We start from the raw sequence: 17577 nt of genomic DNA on the forward strand, positions 1-17577 counted from the left end.
TAGACTACTATGTGAAACCATTTAATAAGCAGTTGACATTGAAGAATTCAGAAGAGAAATAATGCATTTGGCAGTCCTCAATACAAAGGTTTAAAAAAAAATCTTGAATCCATAGTAATTGAGATGTCAAAGACCTGTGAGAAAGCAGAAGGCCAAGGACCAGTCTTATAAATATCCATGCTAATCAATCAACAAGCACTTATTGTCTAGATGCTGTATCCTTTATTAGATGGTCTCCTCTCAAGAAACTTACATTCTAATAAATGGAATGCTAAGAGGGAAAAGTGGCGAATTTGAAAATGACACTGAAAAAGTGCAGTATGTAGGTAATTGTGACCACCATTCATATTGTCTTTGTGATTAAGATTCATCTATATATAAAGTACAATAAATGGATATGGACACAAATTTTCAGTTAAAGTATACTCAATATTTGATTGATATTAACTTGAAAGAAAAGTGTCTCAAAGATCTGTTTTTTGGCCTTCTGCTACCCTACACTTTTATCAGAAAATACCCCTGGGTGGTATTCTTGTTAAGTATGATATAACACCACAAGGGATAATTAACACATCAGTTGGGAATCCGGTTTCAGAAAACTCTCAATAGACTAAAACAAAAAAAATAAATCAAATAAGATGAATCTAAATAAGAATGAATGTCAACTTTGACAACTAAGTTTGAAAAACCAACTTTATAAATAGCTAAGAAATGTGTGTGTTGTGTGGAGATATAGTTCCTGTGAATAAGATCTGGAGGAATATATAGACTGAAAACTCAATGAGACAACAGTTGCCATGGCACTAAAGTGCTTCATTAAGAGTGCAATAATGTCTTAAATGAGGAAGCTAATAGTTCTACTATATTCTATCCTGGATAGGCCACATCTTAAATATCAGATTTTAGAAAAGATATAAGCAAATTTAAATTATCTCCAGAAAAATGTGATCAAAACATTGGAAGGGCAGAATAACATGTCCAATAAGAAGTAAATGGGAAGGTTTGACTTAAAGACAAAAAGCAGACATGAGAGCTATCTTTAAATATCTGAAGGCCTATCGTGTAGCCTAATGATTGAATCCATAGTAGTTAAGGAGATATTTGAGAAAGAATGGGGAGAAAACAGAAGGGCCAGGACAAAGCTCTTCCTAATCAATTATTATGCTTTTTCATTTGGCCTGAGAGAACTAGGAGCAATGACTAGAAGTTGCAAAATGTAATGCAAAACTAGAAGAAGGGGCAGCTAGGTGGTACAGTGGATAGAGCACCAGCCCTGAAGTCAAGAGGACCTGAGTTCAAATGTGGCCTCAGACACATTTCCTAATTGTGTGACCCTGGGCAAGTCACTTAGCCCCAACTGCCTCAGCAAAAAAACAAAAACAAAAATAACCTAGAAGGAAAAACGTAATGGAGATTCCAGAAGGGGAATGGGCTGCTTTGGGAGGCAATGGGTTTTCCCTCATTATCAATCTTTACTCAGTCTGGATTATTACTTATTAGGAATGTTACTGAAAGTATATTTGTTCACTTATTGCTTAAACTGGATGACCCTGGTAGTTCTTCTAGCTCTTAGTTTTTTTGTTTTTGTTTTAAATGAAATGTTAAGCTTGGCCCCAGAAAGCACAACTAAGAACAGTTAATTCAAACCACAGATTTTGATATTCTGTGTTTTCAGACAGAAATGAACTTTGGTTAAAAATCAGAATAGCAGTCATTAAATTTACAAAGTTCCTATTTAATAGATCTGCTTTTGTCTTAAAGAGTGTGTCCTCAAGTTATACTATTGCCACACAGAAAGGCCTTTCTGATCATTTTTTAATAATGTTACTGTACAATATGAATTCTTTGATGTTAAGTAAGATGTGACCTGGTGGGGAAGACTCTCCCTAGTTCATAAAGTTTCTCTTCAGCATGAATTTTTTGATGCTGAGTAAGTCGAGACCTGATAGTGAAGGCTTTCCCACATTCACTACATTTAAAGGGTTTCTCTCCAGAGTGAATTTTCTGATGTTGATTAAGATTTGCCCGCTTAGTGAAGGCTTTCCCACATTCATTACATTTATATGGCTTCTCTCCAGAATGAATTCTTTGATGAAGATTAAATTGTGAAATATAACTAAAAGCTTTTGAACATTCATTACACTTAAATGGTTTCTCTCCAACATGAGTGTGCTGATGTTGAGTAAGGTTTGCCCGCTTGGTAAAGGCTTTCCCACACTCATTACATTTATAAGGTTTTTCACCAGCATGAATTCTTTGATGTTCAACAAGTCGTGATCTTACAGTGAAGGCTTTCCCACATTCACTACATTTATAGGGATTCTCTTCAGAATGAATTCTTTGATGAAGATTAAGTTGTGAAATTAGGCTGAAAGCTTTTCCACATTCAGTACACTTAAACGGCTTTTCTCCAATATGAGTATGCTTATGTTTATTAAGATGTGTCTTCTGAGTAAAAGCTTTCCCACATTCATTACATGTATAGGGTTTCTCTCCAGAATGAATTCTTTGATGTTGAGTAAGGTGAGATCTGATGGAAAAGGCTTTCTCACATTCATTACATTTATGTGGTTTCTCTCCAGAATGAATTTTCTGATGTTGAGTAAGGTTTGCCCGTTTATTAAAAGTTTTTCCACATTCATTACATTTATAGGGTTTTTCTCCAGAATGAATTTTTGATGTTGAGTAAGATTTGTCCTCTTGGTGAAGGCTTTTCCACATTCATTACACTTATAGGGTTTCTCGTCCAAATGAATTTTCTGATGAACATTAAATTGTGAAATCTGGCTGAAAGTTTTCCCACATTCAGTATACTTAAAAGGTTTCTTTCCTGCGTAGATTCTTGGGATTTAATTAGATATGAATCAGTTTTGAAGCTGTTTCCATGCACATCACACTTATAGAAACTCTTTATTATAGGAACTTTGTCCTGCGCAACTAGAATTGAACTTAGACTGAAGTTTTCCTAAAATCAATTCTTTCAAAATTTCTTTCCTTACTTGATGTTTGTTCAGGTGTGACAACTGATTGTTTTACCAGGTTCTCCTGGTGGATCTGTTGCTTTACTAATGTATCATAACATTTAAAGGATTCTCCCAATTCAGAGTACCAAGAGCAATGCCTTGTGGATCTTTCCATTATAACCTCCTGAGATGATTCTTTCACAAAAGTGTCCCATTTTGTAACTGACTCTTTTGCTTCAGGCACAGTATGCCAATCTGAAAAAATAAAATAAAATAAAATAAAATAAATTTTCCTGATGCCAGGAGATTAAAAAAAAAAAAAGCTTATTGCCATTGGAATGGAATAAGAAAGTAGGAAAATATTTTAGAGATTCTTAACTTGGGGTCTATGAACTTGCTCAACTATATTTCAATAAAATTGGTTTCATTTTATTTTAGGTATTTAAAAACATTCTGAGACAGGGCTTATAGGCTTCATTAAAGTGCCAAAGGATTCTATGACTCATGAGTTAGGAACTCCTGGTCTAAAGTGAAATACTTTAAATTTATTTAAATACCTTAAAGTTAACAAACTATTCTGAAGAAAAGGAATCTCTGATTACCTCTTATGTTAGTACAACGATTGTCACAATTGCCATTTTCTTATGAGAAAAGTAAGACTTAGATTATGTAACTTGCCCATATAGTACAGCAGAGCACAGAGCAGAAATTTTATATATCTGGCCTCTTTCCATAATTATCTTGTTTCTAGTTCTATACCTTTTAAATAAAGTATAAAAAGATATACTTGCTATGTAGAATTTTTTCAATTTGAAGTAACAATTTTCTGTTTACATAAAAGAATTCATACTGCTAGCTAGAGAATATATACATACATCATGGCTATATTGCTAATTTGAGGCCCTTTTCTTTTATACAATGGAATCCCTGGGAAACTTTCCCCCTGTCTTTCTTTAGATTAGTATTAATAATGCATAATCCACATGGAAAATTTAACTCTTTTTTTTTTTTTTTTTTTTTTTTTTTTTGCTGAAGTCTCCTCCACCTTGGGAAAAAAATCCAACAAATTCAGTAGAAGCACCAACTCTTCAAGATAACCTCTATATATTTCCTTCTGTTCAAACTACAAGAAAAAGTTACTTTATTAATTGTCTCCATTTCTTCTCTAGTTACTTCTTAGTCAGACAGTACCTTTCCATCACTTAAAAGGTGAGGAAAATGAGGTCTAAAAAAGCAAAGTGATCAGTCACATGAATCAAAAATGGCAGTCATTACTTAAAACCAAATTTACTGACTCTGAATCAGCAAATTCCCTTAATTATACACATGATGTGCAGATTCTTAAAAATTAACAATTTCAAGTTAAAAGAGGTTAGTAAAAAGCTTTAACATGCCATATAATTGGAAGTTATTGTCATTATTGATTGTCTCATATATATGTATTTTCTGTCTATGAAGAGGCTGAGAAAGGGGAAAAGTAAATAAAGGCAGAGGTTATATACAGTAGATATATAAAATGAGAACAGGATCAGAATGTAGAATGTCACCTTACATGTGTACTCTTCCAATGTATCTTACCTCCAACTGTCAGATTAAATTTCTACACTAGTCTATTTATTATTTCATGATCCACCAATACCATTCTACTTAACCTAAAAGGTATAATTAAAACATCTCTGCTTAAAAGGTTATAAGATGCACCTGAATTTCTTTTCTTTAACAGTTCCTCAAATGGAGAAAGGTGACAATTCCTCAGAGAAAGGGAAATTCTTTTTCAGGTATAAATTGGACTAGATAGCCTCTGACGTCTCTTTTAACTCATCTGTGATTCTGCTCAGTAATTTCAAAGGAGGCAGGGAGGCTAAATATGAAAAGAAAATACAGAAGAAATCAGTGAACTTTAAAATAAGTTCCCATAAAATAAAAGGTAGAAGTCGGGTTTCAGGAATTACCTTTCAGAAGGTAATTTGGAAATAAAAGAAGAATAAACTATTTGCTGACAAGGCAAAAACATATGGGAATTCAAAACAGCCTCTGCTCTTCTTACTCCTGAAACACTTTGAGAACTTTCTAAGTCAACATTTCAAAGGTGTATTCTCCCTTAATAACTACCCTACTCAATCTATTGTTTGTAATAAATTGCCATCTGCTAGTTTTCATTCACTCACATGAACAGATGCTTTTACGGGCTTCATTGTCCAGCATCCCTGGTACTTCTCCCTCCTCTAACTTCAAGATAACATCTGGTTTGGAGGTTGAAAGACCTGCACATAGGACAGTAAAATAGACATTGCTTTTTCCCCCTAATACAAAAAGAGAGAGATTCTACAATAAGATTCGGGTTCCTTCATATTTAAAAAGAATGGATAAATTAAGAAGGCACAAAGTGTAAATCCAAGTGGATGATCCATGGAGTTGTTTTAAGTTGAGAAGGGTACTTAAGTTACTAACTTTTCCTCCTCGGAGAATGTAAATGCCACCCCTTTATTCCCCATGAGGTTATCTGTACTCAGTATCAGTATAAAATGCTTAACATGTAGATTATAAATAGAGCTTGGGGGGGGGGGGGGAGAGAAGTGCAACATCCAGGATACCAATGAGTTAATTAAATCATCTCATTTTCATTTCTCTAAGGCAAAGAGATTTTTAAAATTTGGAAACATACAATAAGTATCTTGACTAGTCCAAAAGCATGTTAGAACTTTTTTTTTAAACAAATGAAGACCAAACTCAGCTAAATATTTTCAAGATCTCATTGTTTTAAAAAACTTGTAAAGTTCAAAGTGAAGATTTGGAGCAATAATGGAAATATTTACCAAGAAAAAGTAGGTTCCTGTAAGTCTCCAGCAGCACTTCCCTGCAGAGAGCCTGTTCAACAGGATTCAATTGTGTCCACTCTTCCCAGGTAAAATCTGGAACCACATCCTTGAATGACATTGATGCCTGAAACATCAAACACATTTATGTTTGATCAAGAGACTCCCAGAAATACAACTTCTCCATCATTTCCCTCTAACCAAGAGAATTACCATTTCCAATTTCCCTGTTTATGTCAGTTGTAACATATTATCAATGAAGAGTGATCATCCTAAACCCAAGAATAAAGTCTTAATGCAATGCTCTGAGTTGAAAGCTAAGAAGGATTTCTCTCTATACTCGTCACTGCCCACTCCTCAGATTCTTAAATGCAAAACAGGCCTCTGTCCTCAACCCATTATATTCTGGAATTCAGTTCCAACTCACTATCCATCCGTATGCACAGGACATAATCATTTAGGCTTTCATAACTTTCTGGGGTTCTATATAATTAGCATGATGTTACCCAAAACAGTTCTATTTGGAGAATGCTCCTCAATAGAAGATATGCACTTTGTGAACAAGGATTCTAGCACTCAACCCAGAGCCTGGCACAGAGCATGTATTCACACAATATTTGCTGAATGATCTTTAAGGTATCTTCAATTTGAATTTTGTGCTCTATTCATTTTATATTGGTCTTGATAAAAAGAATCTTGTTTGATTTAACATATGGATGAAAACTATCTTAATTAGCTTTTTATTAGGCCGCATTACACTTAATCACATCAAATGCTTTTTAAAGAAAAAAAATAAAAAAAAATATGAGTCAAAAGGGATCTTCAGTGTTCATCCAGTCAACCCTTACAAACAGGATGAAGGAAAATTGCCTTTTAGCCTCTGCTTGAAGATTGAAGAAATAAGGGGGCATCCACTACTTCTTGAGGTAGAGTTCAGTATATTTTGAGATACCTAATCATTAATTTTTTCCTTGTGAGACTAAACATGTCTTTCTCTCAAGTCTACTTGCTGAGGTATAGCAAACTAAGAAATTAGCCCATTTTTGCATAACTTGATACCAGAATCATGAATTGAGATTAATTTATAGAAAATAAGATTTGTAGAAATAATAGACCTGAAATTTTAAAGCTTGAAAATACCTCAGAGAACAAGAAATTAAAATTCCTCCTTTTACAAATGTAACAGGTAACATACACATGGGGGCATGGGAGTATAAGAGCCATTCTGTGAAGCAAACAGAATTGATCCCTTGCCTTAATCTCTTTCAGTGACATATGTGTTCTAATATGGTATTTTCCTTGCCAATGAACATTTTTCAACCCTTCTACTGAGTGGGCTTCTTGCTATAGGATAGTCACAACCAGAGGCTTTTGGGTGGTCTCCATGTATTGAAGAAGACTGGCCCCTGAGCAAGAAGAATCTCCCTCTCAATGAACTTTAAAGAAATAACAATCTCATTCTCTATTCCCCCTTTTTTTTCCCTTCTAACCTCACTGTCTTCTGCCTCTAGTATCTTTGATAGCTTTTAAATATGGCAGCAAATTTGTGTTGTAAAGTTGAGAGTGGATATCAAGTCTCTGACTGCCTCTTCTGTTTTACTCATCTGCTACTGAGCACAGGTGATCAAAAAGTAATTCTGAGATGTGGAACACTTTCTAGGCTCAGTGAGAACCTCATGAGCTTTGAAGTTTTAGAGCTCTTGAGTCAAGGTGATGATTACCCAAAAGGATGTGACTTTTCAAGAGGATGAGCCCTGCCAAGAGCTAGCTCACCAGAAGATAGATGTTGAGTAGATTCTTGGAGAGAGAGGAGAGCACCAAGGTGAAGGTGAAATGCCTATCTAGCAGCCTAAGTATGTCAAATTTTCATTTGTTTTATTTCTGTTTTTGTTTGCTTATTTGTTTATTGTTTTTCAGTTATTTAATCAAGTGCAACTATTAATGATCCCATTAAGGGTTTTTCTGATAAAAATACTAAAGTATCCATTGTTTTCTCTAGCTTATTTTACAGATTAGAAAACTGTAAAACTAGTAAGTGTCTTGCCTAGAAAGTATCTGCTGCATACTTGAGACTGGATTTGAACTCAGGTCTTCGTGACTTTTGGGCCTGACACTATCCACTGTACCTCTATACATGTTCATCAACCTTTTAGGAGAATATAACATGATGGGTTACTATGTAATGTTTTAAATCTTTGTCAATGTGAATTTGTAAGTCTTTTGTGTTAAACATTGTTCTAGTTTACTTTATACAAAGTACCCACCTTCTTTTAGGGACTCTGTTAATCTTGATAAATGCTTTAGATTGGCACTATAGAAAAGCTATTCCAAGGCTTTAAAAGATTCTCCCTGGGACTTCATGAAAGGGGAAAGGGATGGTAAAGTGCTATACCAAGTGCTGAGTACCTGATCTCTTTACTCTGGAGTCAGGACACTCTAGGCCATGAACAAGGTGCATATAACCTTAGAACTGAGATGTTTCAGAAGACATAAAAGTTATAGAACATCATCATTTTATGAGAGGTCTCTTGTAAAGAAAAACAAATGAGCAAAACTAATAATTCAGTGAACTTATTTGAAAAAGCATGAAACATTCCACAACTTTAATACCCCATTTTTAAACTTGAAAAAAATTAACAAAAATCTATCCCTTCCTTTCTCCCCACTCTCCCCACTATGAGGAAAAAAAACAAACAATTTTTTTTTTATTTGCTAAGGCAATTAGGGTTAAGTGACTTGTTCAGGGTCACAGACAGGAAGTATTGTCTGGGACCAGATCCAGATTTGAATTCAGGTCTTCCAGAATTCAGGGCTGGTGCTCTATCCACTACACCAACCAGCTGCCCCAATAAATTTCTTCTAACAAAAATGCAGTCAAGAAAATAAATTCCCTCACTGAATACAAAGATTTGTTTTATTCTGCATCCAAAATCTATCATTTCTCTGTAAGGAGGTACCTAGTATCTTTCATTATGAATTCTCTGGAATCATGGATGGTCACTGTATTGATCATAGTTCTAATACCATAAATACTATTTTTATTGTCTTGTTATTATATACATTGTTCTAGTTTTGCTCATTTCATTTTGCATCAATTTATAATTCTCCAAAATTGTTCATTTTTAGAATATTTTATAGTAGAAATTGTTTTTTTCTGATAAATTCTGCATTAGCTCTACATTAGCTCATATAAAGATTTCCTTGTCTAATTGAAATCATTTCTTTTCTCATTTTTACAGCACAAGAACATTTATCACATCTGAGCCTGTAGCTCTATTAACATGTCATTTTCCTTTCAGAATTGCTTTAATTATTTCTAATTAATAATGATTTGGAGTATTTTTAAAAAACATGGTTGTTGTTAGCTTCTTTTAAAAATTGACAGTTTTAAAAGTTGATAATCTTTTCAAAAACTTCCTCTTCATATCTTTGAACCATCTATTAATTGGGGAATAGTGTTTATTTTTATAAATCTGAATTGCTTTCTTATGTATCTTAAGAATAACACCATTCATTCTTTGATCTCATATAGCACTTCTGTATCACAACTTCTAGTACTTTATTATGCACTTCTTTGCATTTCTTTCATTTTTTAAAAAATACAAGGTGTTACTACATACCTTTCAGATTGGCTAAGATTACAGGAAAAGGTAACGACAAATGTTGGAGGAGATGTGAGAAAACCAGGACACTAATACATTGTTGGTGGTATTCTGGAGAGCAATTTGGAACTATGTCCAAAGGGCTATCAAACTGTGCGCACCCTGTGATTCAGCAGTGACTTTTACTAGGCCTGTATCCCAAAGAGATCATAAAAAATGGAAAATGACCCACATGTTCAAAAATGTTTGTAGGAATACTTTTTGTAGTGGCAAGGAACTAGAAATTGAGTAGATGCCCATCAGTTAGAGAATGGCATGTGGCACATGAATATTATGGAATATTATTGTTTTATAAGAAATAATCAGCAGGTTGATTTCAAAAAGGCCTGGAGAGACTTGCATGAACTGGTGTTAAGTGAAACGAGTAGAACCAAGAGAACACTGTAAACAGCAACAGCAAAATTATGCAGTAATCATATGGATATGGCAATTCTAATGGATCTGTGATGGATGGAGCCATCTGCATTAAAAGAGAACTGACTGTGGAGACTGAATGTGGATCACAACATAGCATTTTTATCTTTTTTGTTGTTGTTTCCTTGCCTTTTGTTTTTTTCTCATTTTTTCCCTTTTTAATTTGATATTTCTTGTGCAGCATGATAATATGGAAATATTATAGAAGAATTGGGGAGGGAGGAAAGGAAGGAAAATTTGGAATAGTGTTTTGCAGGTATGGATGTTGAGAACTATTTTAGCATGTATTTTGAAAATAAAAAGCTATTATTAAATAAAATAGGGTGTTCTAAAAGTCTCAGTGTAGGTGTAAACTTTAATAACTTAAAATAGGACTGAGACTTTTGGAATTTCCTGTATTCTCTGTTCTTCAAAGAATCTATCATGTCTTAGAATCCAAGTACTATATATATATGTATGAAATAAACTTGAAGATGATTACCATAGCACTGAGCACAAAGCAGACAGAAGTGAATTCTGCATAGAGAAGAGAAAGCATAAGTAAATCACTATTGTTCTCTAGTTTCCATCATCTACAAAGATAGGCCTAGTCTCCTGTAACCCAATAAAAGGGGTTCAGATCTCTTTTTAAAGGCTTTTTTGGGGGGGGGACAGAAAAACCCTAGAGAAAGGAAGAAAAAGTGTCTACCCTCAAAATCAAGATAACTCTTCAGGAAAGGGAGAGAAAATTAACTAACCTGAGATCTGGTTATTGGCATCCCAATCAGCATTCCTTCTCTCTCTCTGTTTCCCTCTTGGGAAAGGACAGAATCCTGAGAACTTAGAGCTGGGAAGGAAGAAGTATAGAAATAAGATTAGACTACACTCTCAGAAAAATTCAAAGAAGATAATGGGATCCTGAGTCTGCCAGTGCAGTCAGAACAGGTTTCCAAGGACAGAAATCTAGTTTGGGATTTAAGATACATGGTTTAATTTCAGAATTCTGTCTCTAATATAATACATCCTCATTAATGTGTAACAAAACACTATGCAACTAAAACATTTCCATTTGGTTAGGAAATATAGAATTTCCTATATTTGCTAGATTCTTTGTGGAAATTCAGAGAAATTAAATGACTTCTATTTATCATAAAAACAAAAAACAGAGTTGAAATAAAGATACCTGGGACCAAACTTAACTATTGTTTTACTTATGTAAACTTGAGCAAGTCAATTTATTATATTTATTTTAGTTTTTCCAATTTGTAAAATTAGGACTGTTGTAATTATTTAGCCCATAGATATCTTCAAAGGATAAAAATATAATTTCAAGGTATTATGGAACTCAATATTCAGTCATTGATAGATGTATGGCAATTTCAACAAATCTTTGGAAGTAACCTATGAGTGTTCATAAAATACCTTTTACTATTCCCTGGTTTTACACCTAAAATTAGACAGTGAAAAACTTTGTAAAACTTGAAGGAAAGGACTAAACTTATAAATAAAACAGAGAACTAATGTTGAGGCTAAAAAGATTCTTAGAACCCCTGAAAATAGATGATATTTGCTTTTTCACCTCTATCAATCCAGGGATCTCCCTTCTCCCTTATTGTTTCCTCCCTTTATTACTCTTTCTCCAAGGACACCTCAAGTTATACATTATTTTTTCTCATATCCTGAAGAGATTTCACACTCTCTCTCTATCCTTCTGTAACTCTCACCTTCTTCCTCAAGCATTTGGGTCAAATCTTCTACCAGGGTAATCACCTCCTCAATATTCTCTGGATGCTGGGACTTCACCCAGATTCTGGTCTCACTGGGCAAGATGGTCAGGAATTGCTCCAGCACCAGCAGTTCCAGGATCTGCTCCTTGGTGTGAATCTCTGGCCTCAGCCACTGAAGACAGAGTTCCCAGAGCTGGCTCACAACTTCACGGGGTCCAGCTTTTTCTGGATATGGAAAACATCTGAAGTTCTGGCGAGAAGTCTCAGGGTTAAATTTCTCTTTATCTAGGATAGTTACCCTTTCCTTCAGGACATCTTGCAGTAATTTATCTTGTTCATATAGACCCAGGATTTGGGGATATAGAGTCATCATCTTATTCAAGGTCATCATCTTTCCATTAGAGACCATCATTAGGGACTTCAAATCTATGTTCTTAGCAAAGAGCCATTTCCTTTCAGGCTGAATACCTGCCACATTCCTGATGAATGCTGTAGAAAGAAATTCATCATGGTTGGCTGGAGAGACCCAGAAATACCAATTATATCAATTGACCCTGTAAAGACTGTTAAGACACTGTAGATATCCAAACTACAGAAAACGTGATTAATGGAGAGCAGGTGTATTCATTTGTATCATGCAGATGAAGAAACTAAGATTTAGTCAGGATAATTCACTCTAGTTCATCCAAATAAAAAAACAAACAAACAAAAAACCAGACTTGAAATTATATCTCAACCCTTTGTTTGATCTAATACAAAGATCTGGTTAAATATATCCTAGTCTCTTGATCTATTAAAAAAAATACAGATGGAGACAAATATGTTAACTGATTCTGCCTTCTACCACATCTATGTCACTCAGCTAAAAACACTGTATTATAAACAAACTTTACAAAGGCAAAGACTATCTTATTCTTCCATTAATCTGACATAGCACCCAGTATTATAATTTGCACACAAAGTGAGTACTGAAAAAATGTTTTGCTGAATGAATGTATGTCAGTGGACACCAAAAGGACAGTAAAGATGTGGAACAAAGAATCAAAAATTGGGAAAAGACTGTACTTAACCTACAAAGAGATGAACAAATCCATTTAAAATTTTATGTTATTAATTGCATATATGATAGGTACCCTATTTGTAAATTACCTTATCAAGAAATCTACCTATTATTACCTAGAAATACCTAGGCAGTTCAGATAGAGAAGATTCCTAAGTAAACACTTTTATGTAAAAAATGGGATTGATTTGTTATTTTAAGGTAAGAGTTTAGCAACCTTCATTTGTGCACTGAAAGGAAACTCTTTTAAATACCTATTTGATTATGACAGAATCAGAGGCAATATTTAGGAGTGATCCAACTTATTATGTGTACTCACAAGTGATTTGTGTCCTGAGAGGCAACCTGGTTCTGTAATTAGAAAGTCAGTTTCTCAATAAGGAAGATATGGGTTCAAGTCCTACATCATACATCTCAGAATTCATCTTCTTTTGTGTCATGCACGCTTTGAAAGTTTGGTGACACTTCTTAGAATAATGTTTTAAATGCATAAAAAAGATTTTAAAAGAAACCAATTATATAATCATATTTATATATGTATGTAATTATAAAATACAATGATCAAAATGTTTGTTAGTTTCTTGTTTTTTAAATAACAATAAGAGTTCATAGATCTTAAGAACTCCTGCTCTATTTGGAACTATGCCCAAAGGACTATCAAACTATGCATTCCGTTTGATATAGCAGTGTTTCAACTGGACTTATATCCTAAATATCCCTTAAAGAAAGGAATGGGACCCACATGTACAAAAATGTTTGTGGCAGCCCTTTTTGTAGTGGCTAGAAACTGGAAAATGAATGAATGGATGTCCATTAATTGGAGAATGGATGGGTAAATTATGGTATATGAATGTTATGGAATATTATTGTTCTGTAAGAAATGATCAGGAGGATGATTTCAGAGAAGCCTGGAGAGACTTACATGAACTGAGGCTGAGTGAAATGAGCAGAACCAGGAGATCATTGTACACAGAAACAAGATTATACAATGATTAATTCTGATGGACTTTTCAACAATGAGATGATTCAGACCAGTTGCAATGATCTTATGATGAAGAGAGCCATCTACCCCCACAGAGAGGATTGTGGATCACAACACTGCATTTTTACTCTTTTTTCCTTTTTGATTTGATTTTTCTTGTGCAGCAAGATAATTGTATAAATATGTATGCTTACATTGGATTTAACATATATTTTTACCATGTTTAACATATATTGGATTATTTGCTGTCTAGGGGAGAGGGTGGGAGAGGGGGAGGAAAAATTGGAACACAAGATTTTGCAAGAGTTAATTATGAAAAATTATCCATGCATATCTTTTGAAAATTAAAAAGCTTTAATAAAAAAGTAACAAACAAACAAACCCTAAGGCTAAAGTGAGGAGCAAGTACCTACCCATCCTTGATGGAGTTTCAGTATTAAAAAAGTTCCAGGTTGGATGTCAAAGAAAAATACTCTTAACCAAACTTAATATTTTAGGTTAAATAATATATTTCAAGTGTTAAGGAATAATAATATATAATAATAATAAAATAATATTTAATATAATTATTTATAATAATATATAATAAAATATATTTAGGTTAAACAATATATTTCAAGTGTTAAGGAAACAAGGGCCATACTTTCTTTTGTGTCATGTACCCTCTGGAAGTTGGGTGAAGCTTAAGGCCCTCTTCTCTGAATACTGCTTTTATATGAATGAAATAAAATAAATTTTAAAAGAAACTAACTATACTGAAGTACAATTATAAATTTTAAAAAACACAAATTCACGACCTTTGGGTTAAAAAACCTTAATAAACGGCAGAGTCCCAATCCATTTAATTCACCTGTCAGCGAGAAGCCTAATCCCACTTCTGAGCACAGTACAAATTCACTTCCCTCCTCTTCTATCCTTTCACTGCTCCCTCCCAGGGGTGTGAAGGGTCCTGTGGCCCCGCAGACTGAACGGGAAGGTACGGAAGGCCGGTGAGTGCAAATCTGTGCAGAAGGCGGAGGATGCCTTTGGTTCTCACAACGCTTCTATTGTCTCCTGAAGCCCAGGCTCGAAACGGGAGCTTTCTGCAGAACTCCCGGGCAGCTGACCTGGGCCAAGGTTTTCCTCCCGGGCAGCTGACCTGGGCCAAGGTTTTCCTCCCGGGACCTAGCGCGCGACCCCCGGGCACACCCAAGTGCCCAAGTGAACGTCGCGCACGTGAGCTCCTTACGTACGCTCCTGCTGGCCCCCGCCAGGCCCTGTCACGCGCGGGAAGTCAGGGTCAGGGGGGCACGGGGATGGGTGGGCTGCCTCAGACTTCTCCAGACACCACGCGCCCGCCGGAACAACTGTGGGGAAGGCGGTTACTGTGAGAAGCAGGCCGGTGCGCACGCGTCAGCATCGTTACCGCGCCAGCTTCGGTATTCCACCGGCTTGTGCTCTGGGAACTACGACTCCCAGAGGCCTCCGCAAAAGCCCCGTCCCCGCCCTCTGATAGGTTCTCACTATGGCTCAGTCTTTTCTGTCCCGTCCCACACTGCGCCCCTAGCACTCGGAACTTCCTGCTAGAGATGCTATCGTGGCTTTCCGTTTCCTTCTCCGCTAGTTTTACAGATGAGGAAACTGAGGCAAACACTTTTTATTAGAAGACCTTTCTTGGGCCTCGTATCTCTTAGGTTTTAATACAACTTTTCTCTATTCTCAATTCATTATAAGAGAAAATATATTGGGGCAGCTAGGTGGCGCAGTGGTTGGAGCACCAGCCCTGAATTCAGGAGGACCCAAGTTCAAATCTGGTCTCAGACACTTAACGCTTCCTAGCTGTGTGACCCTGGGCAAGTCACTTAACCCCAGCCTCATTTGTACATGAGGAAAAAAAAAGACAATTTCCCCCATGCAGAAGGAAAGGAAATAGGTCTTTGCACATAGGAGATAAAGACATTAATTGCAAAGCCGTGGAGTCCTTTTGCCTCCCCTCCTCTCCCTTGGCTCTCTGGGGCTTCTAACCTTGTAGTGTCTCCAAAGAAAATCTCTCAGCACCAACAGAATTCCTGGTTGGAGGCCAAGGAAAGTGCTCACAAATGAAAACCAATACTTTGGATTTTAAAAGTACGCCTCAACTGCCAGGAACGCTGGGAATGGGTTCTGCAGTTTGTTCCGCACGTCACTCACGACGGCCCTCTGATCGCATCTGGACAGCCTGTCTTCCGTCTCACCCTTCTCGCTGCCCGCAACCTTGTGGTCGTGGAGTAAACTCTTTCTGGGTTTTAACGACTCTGCTTTCCATCGGTTTGCCTGATGCTCAGCTGCCTTTTCCTAGCTTCAGTCCTACCCATCCGACAAGGAAATCCCTCCCTTGTCTTAAGACTTCCTTTCTTCCCTCTTCATATTCTTCTGGCAGATGATCGCATTAACTCCCATGAAGATAATTATCCGATGTTGGCCTTTTTTCTGAGCTACAGTTCACAATGCTTATCGGACCTTTCCAATGAGTTGTCACATAAGCATCTCAACTCAACATAACGCAAAATATTCTTCCGGTCACTCAGGCCCACAACTGAGCTTCATCATGGCCTCCTTATTCTCCCTCCCATTGCCCTCCTCTTTGTACTGTTGCAGCAGCCCTAATTGCTCGCCCTGCTGCTTCTCCCACCATGTCAATCCCTCCCCTCAACACCACACACACTCCATAAATTCTAGTCACTCTCTATTACTTAGAATCAAGTATAAAACCTTATGCGAGTATTTAAAGCCCTTCACAACCTGGCTTCTTCATCTTTCCAGTCTTCTACACTGGCTCATATAGTCTTCAATCCACCCATAGTGGCTTATGTGCTGTTCCTTACACGTGACACTCCTAGTGCTTGCACTAGCTATCCCAGATTCCTGGAACACTTTCCTTCCTCACTTATAATTCCTCCCTTGACTGACTTCCTTTACAATTCAGCCCAAAGACTCTCCTGCAAGAAGGTGCCGATCCATCCCAATGTGATTATCCTGTCTGCTCTGTATGTACATTTTATATACCTCATTATTTGCATCCCTCTCCTTACATTTCACATAGTATGTGCTCTCTCATTTGAACATCAGCTCCTTGAGAACAAGGATGTGTTTTTGCCTTTCCCCTGCATCCTGGCTACTCAACAGAGAGGAAAACTCACTTGACTTGATTTGCTTAATTTATCAAATCTTCTCCAGCTTTGGAGCCTAGGGTACTGTGAAGAGCTTTGGACAAGAACTAAGAACCTTTCCTGCAGAGCTCAAAGACACCATGAAGCATGGAGAAAGACACACAAATATTATTCTATTCTCTTAAATTCATTCGATTATCATTTACTAAATGACTACCATATGCCAGGCACTATTAAGTGCTGAGGAGATGAGACAAAAGCACAACAATCTTTGCCCTTATCACTTGCCTTCCATTATGGGGAAAAATATAAAAAATATAAATAAGTAAATTTAAAAATGTATCCAAAGTAAATTTAGAGTAATTTTGCTGTGAAGAGGCATTGACAACTCCTTCATTGAAGGAATGAGGAAAGTGTAGTAGGTAGCACTTGAACACTGAAAGATTAATTCTAAGGATTCTATTTTTAAAATAAGATTTTGTTGATTTTTTAATATCATCTACATTTCCCAACATACTCAGGAGCATGGTGTAATCTGCTGGAATCAGCCCTCCATTAATGATGCAAGTTAAACTTAAAAGTCCATTGTGCCTTCATTTTACCCCCAGTGAGCCCGTTATTAAACACTTAGCACAATGTTGAGTATATGTCTTCTTGCCCTTTCTTCTAGATGTATCCTTATAACAAAGAATAGGAAATTAAAACCAATTCAACAAAACTAAGCTCATTGAAGAAGAGTATCACTCTGCATCAGTTCTTATATATAGTATTTCATACATTGTTACCCATCTCTGCTCAGCTCAGGAAAGGCACTAGAATTAAGAGTGGGGAAAAACTTCCTGTAGA

The 17577-nt window shown here is 36.1% G+C and overlaps 1 protein-coding gene across 1 annotated transcript; it reads right to left on the reverse strand.

The window, feature by feature from the left end:
• Window positions 1-209: 209 nt before the first annotated feature.
• Window positions 210-15026, reverse strand: LOC141550322 (uncharacterized). Its single transcript, XM_074280839.1, is given in 9 exon segments — window positions 210-2597; window positions 2681-2848; window positions 2851-2967; window positions 2970-3218; window positions 5132-5227; window positions 5780-5906; window positions 10593-10681; window positions 11559-12050; window positions 14454-15026. Coding segments are annotated over 8 exon segments (2007 nt in total). The 5' UTR covers window positions 11974-12050; window positions 14454-15026; the 3' UTR covers window positions 210-1851.
• Window positions 15027-17577: the final 2551 nt, after the last annotated feature.

This window comes from Sminthopsis crassicaudata, chromosome 1, assembly GCF_048593235.1.
Source record: "Sminthopsis crassicaudata isolate SCR6 chromosome 1, ASM4859323v1, whole genome shotgun sequence".
In the NCBI taxonomy this organism is placed as follows: Eukaryota; Metazoa; Chordata; class Mammalia; order Dasyuromorphia; family Dasyuridae; genus Sminthopsis; species Sminthopsis crassicaudata.